Genomic DNA, 14,732 nt, shown 5'->3' with positions numbered 1-14,732 from the left:
AAACTGCTGTCCTGCTTAATCACCAACTGCTCAGTTTGGCCACTTCATTTCTGCAAATGTTTATGGGCTTAATGTATGAATGTGGTTGAAGTATTTACAACGAGCGTGACTTGGGTTTCTCTTAGATTTGCTTTTAGGCTATTCTGGCTCAGCTTTCCCTCAGTCCCAGGGGTTTTCTAACATGTCCCTATAGCCTTCTTTTTTGGAGGTGGAGGGGACGGAGTTTCACTCTTGTTGCCCAGGCTGGAGTGCAATGGCGTGATCTCGGCTCACCGCAACCTCCGCCTCCCAAGTTCAAGCAGTTGTCCTGCCTCAGCCTCCTGAGTAGCTGGGATTACAGGCATGCACCACCACGCCCGGCTGATTTTGTATTTTTGGTAGAGATGGGGTTGCTCCATCTTGGTCAGGCTGTTCTTGAACTCCCAATATCAGGTGACCCGTCCGCCTCAGCCTCCCAAAGTGCTGGGATTACAGGCGTGAGCCACCACGCCCGGCCTAGCGTTCTTTAATATCCATGAGTTTGTGTGACTCTCTCTCCTTGGGTCATCCATTGATCACAGCCTTCAGCATTTTTCTTCCCCTAGTGCATGCTAACATGGGGGGAAGAAATCTGTGGCTTCTTCACAGGGTCTCTGCTTTGTGTTGAAAAGGCGCACTTAGAGGCAAAGACTCTATTTTCTAACATCAATGAGTTGAGACCATTTCTAGGCTCTGTGGAGATTTGTGCAGTAATAAGATTATGTTTTATCTGGGCTAATGCCCAAATTATAGTGACCTTAATTATGATTTGTCCAACCATGACATGTGCTTAAATTAAACCACTGCTCCTGGTACTATGTTTTAAGTGGAGGGTATGTAATACCTTAAACTCAGACAGTGTTTTATGACTTACAGAGTACTTTTATTTGTATTGTATTTATTCTCCACAGTCACTATGATGTTGAAATGGTCAACTAATCTTGTCAGAGTTAATCAGTTTGTCGATACTGGCAGCAGAACCACAGCTCAGAACTAAAACCTCATATCCAGGCAGGACTCCTGCAGTTATTCCATGATGTTGCCCATAATTCACAATTTAAAAAAAAATCTATTAAACTTAAGCTGATCCTATCTATTTTAAAACCATCGTATTTAGTTTGAGGCCAAGGCCCACATCCTGCATGCTCTGTCAGGCAGATAAAAATCTGATGTCTTAATTTGTGTTCAAGGTTGACTCTTAGGCAGATAACTAGAAAAATAATGTACATGTGTATTTAGAATATTTCAGGCTTGATAATTCAATCCAACACAGTCAGTGGTAGAACTACAATTTCAATCCAGCAGCTCTTAATAGCAGCATTTTGCTACTTGACAGGTACGAGAGGTTTGATGTCAAGGAGAACACACAGAATGACAAAGATCATTGTAAGGAATTCCAAAAACTGCAGGATCATGGGATACCCAGATATCCATCCCTTTAGGTCCTAGGACTTTCAAAACTGGGGTCTGGTGCAGATCTTCTCTTTGCATACCTCCCCAACCTTTGTTGCTGAATAACATGGTTTGATTCCACCTATCATAGTGTATCTCTGTTTGGCACAAGTTATCTTGTTCCTGCTGATACATTATTGTCTGTCTTACATGCCAACCTCTTGCACGCTCTTTTGCTACCAGGGCACAGGTCTAGTTTTAGAGAACACACAGGGTCAAAGCCACAGAAAGAATGTAGACAAAGAAACTCCCTGATGCTGAGCTTTTGAAGGGGTCTCAGGAGGTGGTGGGTAAGTACACAGGCACTTAACTCTATCCAGGGGAGCAGCACTGAGTTCTTGGAGGTAGTGGTCATTGTATCAACTCCATCATTCCAACTCCACCACTAGAATGAGACGGGTCTGGCTTGTTCCTCTGTATCCTCGGCACAGTAGACACTCAACAGATATTTGTTGAATAAATGAAGCAAATGCAGTAATCACTAAGGGTGCAGATTCTTTTCTTTCATCATAGTGCTTTATTGACAGTAGGGGATTTGATTTGCATCCTGGAGAAGTAGATTAAACTCCAAAGGTTTGGTAGATCCAGCATTACATAGAGCAAAGAGAGGGAGAAGGGAAATAAATTAAGAACTTTAACATAAAGGTTTATCATGTTTAAAATTAGGTTAGTGCCCACATCATAAGGATTCACCCTAGGTGAATGAAATTATGTGAAACTCACCAAGAAGAAAAATATATTATGGTAAATGGGTACTTACTGAACGAAGGTCCAAGGATGAAAATAAATCAAGAGAAATGTATCGTGAACAGTGGTCAGCTTCTTAGAAGAGCATATAGATTCATCACAATTGTCTTCGGTATTTCCTATTTCCCTACATTTTTCTTACCAAATGTGCTAATACACATGGTCGTGGGCTCAGCACTGATTAGAAAAAAGAGGTGGGAAATCATGACCAGAGCCATCTTCAACAACATATATTCACAGTGACTCTTTAAATATTCAAAAAAGGAAGAAAAATAACACCAGTCTATGCCTGCTCAGGAGTGTCAGGCACTTTACTTTTGTAGCTTAATCTTTAAACAACCTGGTGAAGTAGGTGGTATATCCCTAGTTTACAAATGAAAACTGAGATCAACAGAATATGCTCTCTCTCCCTCTGTCCATGGGAATTTAATTAAAATACTCAAATTTACAGAGTAAGAGATGTATACAAAGCACATATAATGACCCTGTTGTTAAATATATATATATATAATATATATAAAGTATATATATATATATATATATATATATATATTCGCTAATTTCTGAGTTTCCACTTGGTGTGTGTGTTACTTAAGTGAGCTAGTAGAAATGACTTGATGTATGCAAGTGAAATTGGTGTCCATTGTTCTCATTTACCATAACTGCAGAAAGTCTTTAATTTGGGACCACTTACAGTGGATTCAGTTCCCATCTGTGGTTTATTTTAAGTGAGTTGAAAATGTTATCCTGGACTCTCTGGGTTTCCTTTTCAAAAGAAATGAAGTCCTATACAATTGTTGATGTGCTTTGCTTTGCTTTTTTTGCAGACTACTGTCAGAGGATGTAGGAATGGACATCCCCTTTGAAGAGGGGGTGCTGAGTCCCAGTGCTGCAGACATGAGGCCTGGTGAGAGCAGCATGTGTTCATTTCCTTTGTTGGTATTCTGTATCCCAACGTTTTCATTATTCAGTGAAAGAATTATTTCCTATGCATCTAACTTATGATTTCAGTGATAACAATGAGAGGAAAAAAAGAAATGTGTGATATGAAGGTGTTAGGTTCCATTTGGTTAATTTAAGAGGTGGCTTGAATACTGATGCTCGCTAGTGTGGGCTGCATTTTGTCTCCTAGACCACAGCTTTATCTGCCAATGTTTTCAGTTCCTGTGATAATTGGCTACTGTATATTGTACCAAATTCTGACTAATGTCTAAGTTCCCCACATTTACACGTAATTGTAAGAATGCTTAAAATTGGAAATGTGGTATCAAGAATGCTCAGTATCCTAACTATCAAAACCTAAACCAAGACAACAACAACAAAAAACAACCACCCTGCATTTTAGGAGTTTACAACCCAAGGCATACACAAAAAACAATTTAATTTTTCAGTTGCAACTTATATAACTCTCTCTGTGTTCCAGGGTCACTCTCTTACATTACACCAACTCCAGGATCATACCAAGATCCTGAATCATGTATTCTCAGCCAAGCCTACAGTATGGTGGGAAGAGGGAAGGCAATTACATTTGTTTTCTGTTGTAGTATTTGAAATGCATTCTTCAAAATACTAGTCATGTAACAGAATTATTTCTAAACGTTCTATGGCCAAATATGCTTGGTAACCACAGTATGCTTATTTGAATCTTCCAAGTTCACAATGTACTCTTGAATGATAAAGGCACTGAGGCTATGGTTATCTGATACGGTAAGCAGCTAGTCACGTGTGGCTATTTAAATTAATTAAAATTAAAAACAGTTGTTTAAAATGCTCTTCTTCAGTTGCACTAGCCTCATTTCAAGTGCTCAGTAGCCACATATAAAAACTTTTCATCATCACAAAGAATTCTTTGGGACATCACTGTTCTGCAAATTCCTGAAATATAGAAACTCAGTGTGGAAACTTACTTGTCAATAGAAACTTTTTTCAAGTAATACATAAAACCATTACCTGGAACAGAGTTTGGGTGATGTACCATTCAGAAAAGAAAAAGCTTAATGACAAGGGAACAGTGCCAATTTCTCTAGGATAAGGCCGGAGTCAGAATTCTGGAGTTGAAGGGTATACCAAATGGTCTTCAAAATACTTCGTGCTTGGGAATCCTGTCATTTCTGGTTTTAGGTGAAGGCAACAAACTGTTTTGTCCTACTCTGCTCTCACACTAAACACTTCTGTGACCGGATGTGTAGGGTTCTGTTTTGTTTTGTTTTGTTTGTTTTGTTTTTGCCACACACCAAGCAGTTTTCTAATGAACACCAACTGGGTATCCTATAATTCAGTTCTGACACCATCCACCTTAGGAAATGACAAGGGTTTTAAGACCTCTGTGCCTGGAACCAGGGCCAAAGACCAAATATATTTCTTATTATACTACAGTAGGCTATCTCTCTACCTTTGTTTTGTTAGTTTAAGCTTGGTTAAAAATGACTTCTCCAGCTCTGCTTCTATTAAATGAAAGGCAGCTGAGCAGCAAGACACATACTACAGTGAAAGGAGGGAGCCTACACATAAGATTATCACTTACGTTATAGGAACCAATGTCAAATGAGATTGGCATAAGAGCTGGTGACTGCTTGGGTAAGTTCCAAGAATGTTACCTGGGAGGATACTTCAGCCACGTAAAGGGCACTGAAGATTATATACAGAGTTGCCAGGACCTAAAAGAAGTATTTTGAGAGTGTCTGTGAACATGACAAAGTTCTTAACCTACATTCCATAGGAGTAAAGTCAACACAAACCATTAGAAAATATAGTTGGCCCTCTCTATCCATGGTTCCAAATCCATGGATTCAACCAACCACAGAAGAAAAATATTCAAAGAAAAAAAATCGCATCTGTATTGAACATGTACAAACTTTTTTTCCTGGTCATTATTTCTAGACAACAGAGTGCAACAGCTATTTACTTTGTATTAGGTATTATTCTAGAGATGATTTAAAGTATACAGAAGGATGTGCATGGGTTATATGTCAACACTACACCATTTTATATCAGGGACTTGAGCATCTGTACATTCTGGTTTCCACCAGGGGTCCTGGAATCAATCCCTTATGGATATCAAGGGACAACTGTATATGTAAGCTTAACTGTTTTTCATATGCAATATACCCCGTGAAAATTTAATTCAATTATTATAGCAATTTCAAGTTTTCAAACTTGAACAGGGAAATTCTAAAAACTAGTTACCTACCCATTTAGCAATAGCTCCTACTTCCTGTTTCTACATGGCCAAGGCTGAGGGGGTTGGGAGGATCCAGTTACTGAGGGCTGCTTTCAAGAAGGGTTTCTAAATCTCATACAAAGATTTCTATCAGGTCTGCTTTTGCTGAAAGGACTTGAAAATGTTTTCCACTGGGCCCAAACCCCTCTTGGCAGCCACGTATAGGTTAAGTATCCCTTACTTAAATGCTTGGACCAGAGTGTTTCAGATGTTGGATTTTTTCAGATTTTGGAATATTTGGATTATACTTACTGGTTGAACATCCCAAATTCAAAATTCTGAAATCCAAAATGCTCCGGTGAGTATTTCCTTGACGCATTGTGTTGGCACTCAAAAAGTTTCAGATTTTGGAGCATTTGAGATTTTGAAATTTTGGATTTAGATTGCTCCTCTGGTTTAATACTTGATGTTGCTGTTCTCTTTCTTCTTTAGAACCTCCTAATTCTCTGGATCTTAATGGCACTCATCCTCGGAGAATCAAGCTCACAGCCCCAAATATCAATCTTTCTCTGGACCAAAGTGAAGGATCTATTCTCTCTGATGATAACTTAGACAGTCCAGATGAAATTGACATCAATGTGGATGAACTTGATACCCCCGATGAAGCAGATTCTTTTGAGTACACTGGCCATGGTAAGTCACTAAGTTGGCAAGGCCAAAGTTAAATGCTAAATAAGTAAAAGATTTTCTAACAGACCTCTCATTTTTGTGCCAGTGGATCCTTTTTGTGATTTCTAGAAGCTTCTGTTTTATTTCAGGTCATAGGTGGCCATGATTGACAGTTTGGAGCTTGACAGAGAACGTGTGGTTCACAGAGGTCATATATAACCATTGCTCTTTATTCACCCCTACTCTGTGCTAGCATTTATGCTAGGCACGAGGGCTGAGGGAAGACTATTATATGCTGTGTTGTAAGAAACCCGGGGCTGGGTTTGCAGAGGAAGAGAATTTAATCCGGACGATAAAATTTGAAGAAGAGAAATCAGAGCTTGACAATTTCTCATATAAGTTCCCACTATCTGCAAAGTTCTGTTCCCCAGATCCTTACGTGACTGACTCCTTCTCTTTATTCAGATGTTAATCAGATGTCACCTCCTCAGAGAGGTCTTCCTTGACCTCTGTAATCAAAGGTGCATCCCACTTCCCTACTCCCACTACCTAGTCACTCTCTGTCCCCGTATTCATTGTATTTTCCATGTATCACTAATTCAAATTGTATTATTTAACTATTTGTTTGCATCTTTATTGTCTTTCTCTTACCACTCGAATCTATGCTCCATGAGAGCAAGGACTTTATGTCTGATTCTGCATCTCCAATAAAGTAGGAAGGAAGAAGGGATGGTTTAGGGGGAGTGGGAGAAATGATCAAAAGGAAGATAATTAAAAGTTGTCAGATCATCCAAGCCTCACACTCCTGATATGAACATCAGTCTTTAGTTCTTTCTCTTGCTCTATGAAATTTGGTTTAAGAAATATGTACAAATATAAAACATTTGCTTTTTTTTTTTTTTTAATGGCATTATGTAGTTTCTGTTTCAGTATTAGCCAGGGTGGAATTCTCCAAAGTTACAATGTTTGAAAGTGAAAGCGAGTGAGTCTGCGACACAGATATTGCTTTTATTCATTTTAAGAATTCACGCAATCTTAAAAGTAATACGGTGCCACAATTAAGTGATAGCCTGACTTTTAGAGATATGCTAATTCTAGCAGTTCCACTCCTGAAGAGCATAATTAGAAAAGTCACCAAATTAGCTAATTATTTCAACCAGTGGTCATTGAGCTGACGTGAGCAGTGCAGTTCAGACTCTACCTTGACAGAGCTTAAGGCTTTATTTCCTCAAAAAGGAAATGGCTAAACGACCAGTTTTATGGTCTATTATGCTTAAGTAGAGATTTTTTTTTCCATAAGTTATTGGGGTCCAGGTGATATTTGGTTACATGCTTAAGTTCTTTAGTGTAAGTAGAGATTTTATATTGCATTTTTATCAAGTGTGAATTTCCATAGTTATCCGGGTAGTTGATTCTGTAGGTTGAAATACACAAATAGGAGGTGAAAGAAGGTCTGGAATTTGTATCATTTCCTGTCATCCCAGAGAGTCTTCAGCAGCTCCTCTATCCATCCCAGTTGCCCCTACCAGCTCCCACTCTTTTCCTGCTAATATATTGACAAAATCCCACAGAAGACTGTGGCATGATCCTACCGGCCCCTCCCTCGCCTCCGTATTTGCTTCTCTGTTGCCAGCAGAACTTTGTCACACCACATCTGAACCTTTTATTTTTATACATAGTAAAACTGTCAAGCAAAGCACTGGTGGCTGAGCAAGCTGGTAATTAACACTGCCACTTGCTGACATGGCTCTTTTAATGTAGTTGACATAGCTGTGTTGAAAGAACCAGTTTAATGGCCACAACCCTGCTTTTAGGTCTTAAATGCAAAGGACAGAATTGTAAAGTAAGTTGAATTTTTACATCTACCCTAATTTTCAAATGAAAAGTATATGGTCAGAGGTTCTAAACAAAAACATGAAACTTTGAAAACACAAAGTGCGCCTGAATAGCTGTATTTTGTAAACATGAGGACACGGATAAGTGACTGTATAAGAGGGTTGGATTATAAATATGTTTTAGTTCTGAAGTATGAAATAAATACTTGAAGGCAGCCTGTTTCTTAGGTTTCTCATGGCAGCATTTTGAACCAGGCATATACATTCTAAACAAAATAGGGGTTTTTAAGCTATAGTTTTCAAAACATTTGGGCCATAATTTATTTTCTTTTAATGAATACTTTTCATTTATATGTTTCACATATGTATTTTCATTATATATTTTCATTTTATATTATATATTTTACTATATATTTCTCATTTATATATTTTTCTTTCTATATTATATACCTCATTATATTATATATTTCATTATCTAGTTTTCATTTATTTCATTTTATAGATGAGAACACTGAAGCACAGAGAAGTTAAGTAATTTGCCTAAGGTCACACAGCTCATTGTTGCCCTTAGCTCCTGGCCCATGCTGCTTCCCAGTGAATATGCTAACAATGAATGGAAAAAGGTCTGTTACTAGATGGGGCTTACATACTTGAAGCCAAACGTGATGGCTCTTGCTCACATTTAGGCCTCTTTTTATCCCGTTTTCCTGACTTGGGGACTCTTAAAAAAAAAAACAAAAAAAACACAGTAAGAGTTACTTACCAAATGCCTGAAGGTTTTTCAGGCCTTTACCTGTTTTATTCAGTAGCTGGTGACCAAATGCCTCTGCCAGGGTTTTTGCTCACAATGCAGTCTTGCCTGTGGAAAATTTGTGAAGCTCACTATCAAATATATTCAACTGGTCCTCCCTTTCAAGCAATTTTCTTTAATAGTTGTGTCCAAATGTGGGGAAATATAAGTTAAGGTGCTGTGAAATAATTCAGGTTTGATGTCCTTTCATATTTACAAAGTACCAAAATATCAAAACACGTAGCTAATGATGGACTTGGGAGGTCGTTCTTTCATATTAAGAAAGATCTGAGTTTTTTCTTTTTTAATACTTTAATTTACTAATCCTAGAAACTTATATCCAAAGGTCAGGAAAATAATAACTCATTTCTGTTTCCCAAACCAACAACAAAGTTATTTTACCACCATTCAGATCTTCAGAAAGGTATTTTATAAGGGAAGTGGAAAATGATAAATTTTAGCCTGAATATTTCTGATAAGAATGTTATAAGAAATCCTCATGTGCTCTTATGTTTTTCCTTCTTAGGCTCCCAAGTGATGGTTAGTGACCCCTTCTGAAAGACCTTTTTAAATATTAGCCCCTAATGGCGGTTTTCTTTTTTCATAAGGCACCCCAACATCATTTCCAGATAATCAGGGTGTCACTTCATTGAACTTCCCCATCCATGATTTTCCATTATTTTCACAGTCTACAGGCAACCAGCTTATAAAATCAATTTTCCATTTTAACTGTCTATATAAATTAATCAAGTGCTAAGTTTATTTTGTTTTATCTGTAAGCAGCCTTATGCCATAATGGTGTTGACTGAAAGGAGGATTTTCATTGTATTTTGTATGCTAATATTTTCTCTCAAATTAACTGCCTGCTTGCTGTTTGTCACCAAAAAAATTCTAAAGACTTTTTAACAGTATATAGGATATCTTTCCTATAACCAGAAAAGCCTCTAGGAGTACTCACATTAACAAGTACAAGATTGTGATACAGAAAGCTGTCACAAATGCATGTGCCTCCTGGAAGGCCACAGCTGACGTCATCATTGGTTAGTTCATAATGAACACCAACAATGCATCCCCCACTGTAGTCTGTGTAGCACAGACCATTCAGGGGTTTGTGTGCTATACCATCTCAAAAAGACACGAGCAAATGTTCAAGTTGACTTCTCCCCTGTGTACAAGGTTTTAATAGACTCCAGCAGTCACTGGGAAGAAAAACTCATTGTTGAGAAAAGGAGACAAAAAAAACAAGTATTTCTTAGTGAAGAAGCATGAGACCAAAAATTAAATTTGGGGAACATCAGGATAGAGAATTAAATGAGACCTGAATATTCTTGCAAACAGTGGGAAAATGAAGGCTGTGGAGAGGATGGTAATTTATAGTCAGAACAAAAGAATTATGAAGATCAGGAGGGTTTTGCTAATTCCAGAAAGTCGGTAAAGCTATCTTTACTTCTTACTAGCTTGTATTGTTGACTTCTAGAAATGAACAACTTAAGAAAATTTAATGTAGCCCTAGCTCTTAGATAACTCTTTTCCCCATTTACATCAGCCAAAAGAGGAAGGGAAGGAGGAACACTAGCAACTTGCCAGCTTCTACTCTCTGAAACGTTAGGCGTTACACCCCATAAAAACATTCAGCCCTGGACTTTTACACTAAAACGAGCAATAATAATGCTATCTTTATAGGAAAATGCTGATAGCAGTGCGTGTGTGTACACATATATACTTTTAACATAGAGATGTCCTTTCTTACTATGATACCATAATCAAAAGCCATTAAAAAAAAAGTTAACAGACTCAACTACATAAAAATATTACATTTCTATTTGGCAGGAAAAGATGGATATTAGTTTAAAAGCTAAGCATGGGGTAAGCACAAGGCAAAAAAAAAAAAAAATTGCAACATATAACAAAGTTCTGTACAAAAATTCCAACTAGGTTACAGTGAGCTGAATCACACCACTGCACTCCAGCCTGGGCGACTGAGCAAGACTCCATCTCCAGAAACAAAACAAAACAAACAAAAACCTCCCACTAGTTCATAAGGACCACAATAGGAAAGGGGCTTAAAAGGTACCTCCTTGTCAGTAAGAGAGATATAAATAGCTAATAAACAGTGAAAAGCGTTTACCTTCTTTAATAATTAAGGAAATTCAAATTAAAACAATGCGATGATTTCCTCTTGAATTGTCAAGGGTTGAAAACTTTGATAGCCTATCATGTTCTTGGCAGTGGGGGAAATCCAGCCCTCTCATATATTGTGGTGTAGCATATTCAAGGGCAAAATCGTCCCCAAGACTTGAAGTGGTTGTACCTGCTGACCCAGCACTTCATTGCTAGAAAGTTCCCCTATAGCAGTATGTGTACAAATAAGGTAAGACTCCTTCCTGCAGATGCTTACTGAAGCAAATTCTTTATAAAGAAACAACAGAAAGAAATAAAACTGTATTTCATCACCATGGGATTGGTAAACTACAAGACATCAGCAAAATCGAATACTTGAGGGCTACTCTTAAAAATGAGCAGGATTTATATTTACTGAGACAAAAAGACTATTCTATGTATGTATGTATGTATGTACGTATGTATGTATGTATGTATCTATCTATCTATCTATCTATCTATCTATCTATCTATCATCTATATTTTAAGACAGGGCCATACTCTGTCACCTAGGCTGGAGTGCACTGACGTAATCTCAGCCCACTACCACCTCGACCACCCAGGCTCAGGTGACCCTCCTACCTTAGCCTCCTGAGTAGCTGGGACTACAGGCATGTGCCACCATACCCAGCTAATTGGTCTATTTTTTTTTTTTTTGTAGAGATGAGGTTTTGCCATTTTTCCCAGGCTGGTCTCAGACCTGTACTGTTTTAATAGATAGGAACAAATTACAGAACAATCTGTATAGAACATGCAGAATATATAGAATAATCATACTTTTTGAAAAATAAACGTGTCAGTGTATGTGCAGAGGAAGAATAATACACATCGCACAGTAATAGATGAGTGGCATTGGCGATTTTCATTGTTTTCATGAAGCATTTATGTATTTCTGGTACTTTATTATAGTGTTTTACTTTTTAAAATTTAATGAACTTTATTCTTTAGAGCAACTTTAGGTTCACAGCAAATTGGAGTGGAAAGTACAGAGTTTTCCTGTACCCTGTTTCTCTACACACATTCACCCTCCTTCACTATCTACATCCCTTTCCAAGTGGTTCATTTGTTACAGTTGATGAACCTGCATTGACACATCATTTTCACCCAAGGTCCATAGTTTACATGAGGGGTTCAGTTTGTGTTCTGCATTCTATGGGTTTGAGCAAATGTATAGTGGCAGCATGCATCCACCATTGTAGTATCATACAGAATCGTTTTTCTGCCTTAATTCTCTGTGCTCTGCCTAATCCTCCCTTTCCCCCAAGCCCTAGCAATCACTGATGCTTTTACTGCCTCCATAGTTTTGCCTCTTCCAGAATCCATGTAGTTGGCCTCATACAATATGTAGCTTTTTCTGACTGGCTTCCTTCGCTTATGCAATTAAGGTTCCTCCATATCCTTTCATGGTTTGACAGACCATTTTTTTTTTTAATGCTGAATAATATTCCATTGTCTGGACAAATCACAGGTTATTTTCCATTCACCTACTGAAGGACATCTTGGTTGCTTCCAAGTTTTGCCAATTATGAATAAAGCTGCTAAAACATACATATGAAGCCTTTTGTGTGGGCATACATTTTCAGTGCATTTGGGTAATTACCAAGGAGTATGATTGCTAGATTTTAAGGTAAGAGTATGCTTAATTGTATAAGAAACTGCCAAACTGTTTCAAAGTGGCTGGACCATTTTGCATTCCCACCAGCAATGAATGCGAGTTCCTGTCGCTTTGCATTCTCATCAGCATTTGGTGTCAGGGTTTTGGATTTGGGTCATTCTAATAGCTATGTAGTGGTATCTTGCTATTGTTTTAATTTGAAATTCTGTAATGATACATGATATTGAACATCTTTTCACATGCTTACCTGTCACCTGTATATCTTCTTTGTGAGCTACCTGCCTACGTCTTTTGCCTATTTTCTAACCGTTGAGTTTTTTTGTTTTGTGTGTGTGTGTGTGTGTGTGTTTGTTTTTTGTTTTTGTTTTGAGACAGAGTCTCGTGCTGTTGCCAGGCTGGAGTGCAGTGACGTAATCTTGGCTCACTGCAACCTCTGCCTCCTGGGTTCAAGTGATTTCCCTGCCTCAGCCTCCCAAGTAGCTGGGATTACAGATGTGCGCCACCATGCCCAGCTAATGTTTTGTATTTTAGTAGAAATGGGGTTTCACCATGTTGGCCGGGATGGTCTTGATCTCCTGACCTCGTGATCCACCCATCTCAGCCTCCCAAAGTGCTGGGATTACAGGCGTGAGCCACCGTGCCCGCCCGGCCTTATTGTTGAGTATTAAGCATTCTTTGTATATTTTGGATAACAGTCCTCATCAGATATGTGTTTTGCAAATATTTTCTCCCAGTCTGCAGCTTATCTTCTTATTCTCATTCTCTTGATTTTTCTTTTATATAGAAGTTTTAATTTTAATGAAGTCCACCTTATCAATTATTTCTTTCATGGATCATGCCTTTGGTGTTGTATCTAAAAAGTCATCTTTGCACCCAAGGCCAATTACATTTTCTCTTCTAAAAGTTTTATAGTTTTGAATTTTACATTTAGGTCTTTGATCCATTTTGAATTAACTTTTGTGAAGGATCAAAGGCCTGGGTCCAGATTCATTATTTTACAGGTGAATGCCCAGTTATTCTAGCACTATTTATTGAAAAGAGTATCTTTGCTTTGCTGTATTGCCTTTGCTCCTTGTCAAAGATTAGTTGACTATATTTATGTGGTATGTGTTTTACTAAAACCGTAATAAAGAATGTAGTATACAATTTTTTTTTTTTTTTTTGAGACGGAGTCTTACTCTGTCTCCCAGGCTGGAGTGCAGTGGCGCTCGGCTCACTGCAAGATCCGCCTCCCAAGTTCACGCCATTCTCCTGCCTCAGCCTCCCGAGTAGCTGGGACTACAGGCGCCCACCACGCCTGGCTACTTTTTTTGTATTTTCAGTAGAGACGGGGTTTCACCATGTTAGCCAGGATGGTCTCGATCTCCTGACCTCATGATCTGCCCGCCCCGGCCTCCCAAAGTGCTGGGATTACAGGCGTGAGCCATGGTGCCTGGCCTACATTTATTTTTATTTATTTATTTTTGAGACAAGGTCTCACTCTGTCACCCAGACTGGAGTGCACTGGTGCCATCATAGCTCACTGCAGCCTTGACCTCCTGGACTCACATGATCTTCCCACCTCAACCTCCCAAGTAGCTGGGACTACAGGCACATGCCAACATATCCAGCTAATTTTTGTATTTTTTGTAGAGACTGGGTTTCTCCATGTTGCCCAGGACTGGTCTCGAACCCCTGAGCTCAAGTGATCCAGCAGCCTTGGCCTTCAGAGTGCTGGGATTTCAGGCTTAAGCCACCACACCCAATCAAAAATGTTTTACATAAGGGGATTTTAATAAAATTTGTGGAAAATAAAACAACCCTATCTTAACCCCACAGAGATGACCAGGGTAAAGCTAGAGCAGGTCAGAGGGTACCAAACAGGATGACGAGTATCTGGTGGATGGAAAGTTCACTGGAGGGAAGGGGGATGTGTACAAGAGCATCAGAATACAAACCTGCTTCAGAATCCAGAGTTCTGAGGGAGTAGAGACCAGACGGGAAATTGAGTTCCACGAAGGGAGCTAAGATTAGCATTCCAGGGATCTACCCCATGTAGGAAGGAAGAAGCAGGAAGGGATTCCAAAGAGATTAGTGGATTTGCACAAGGGACACACTTGGCCTGAAGCCAGTGGTTTATCATCTCTGTCCTTGATAAACTGCCGCATGCTGGTGGGAACACAGTGGAAGCCAGAGTGACCCAAGGCTCTGTAGGTGGTGGTAGCTGTTGGTGTTGGCAAAAAAGGCTAGGATTGCTTCCCAACCAAACTTCATTTTGCTATCTTAAGTCATTGGTAATTAGACAAT

The 14,732-nt window shown here is 38.8% G+C and overlaps 1 protein-coding gene across 13 annotated transcripts in view; it reads left to right on the top strand.

Annotated features, from left to right (window-relative positions):
* The window catches only part of PRUNE2 (prune homolog 2 with BCH domain), a 301,804-nt gene that overhangs the window by 253,734 nt on the left and 33,338 nt on the right, over nucleotides 1-14,732 (top strand). For all 13 annotated transcript variants that reach the window (XM_017892706.1, XM_017892703.1, XM_017892708.1 and 10 more), the window contains 2 exons: nucleotides 3,045-3,124; nucleotides 5,870-6,070. In XM_017892706.1, coding sequence (XP_017748195.1) covers nucleotides 3,045-3,124; nucleotides 5,870-6,070 — 281 coding nt within the window. The remainder of the gene's footprint in view (nucleotides 1-3,044; nucleotides 3,125-5,869; nucleotides 6,071-14,732) is intronic.

This window comes from Rhinopithecus bieti, unplaced genomic scaffold (genome assembly GCF_001698545.2).
Source record: "Rhinopithecus bieti isolate Rb0 unplaced genomic scaffold, ASM169854v2 scaffold_19708, whole genome shotgun sequence".
Taxonomy (NCBI): domain Eukaryota; kingdom Metazoa; phylum Chordata; class Mammalia; order Primates; family Cercopithecidae; genus Rhinopithecus; species Rhinopithecus bieti.
Note: the sequence above shows the minus strand (reverse complement) of the source record. Positions and strands in the feature narration are given on the sequence as shown.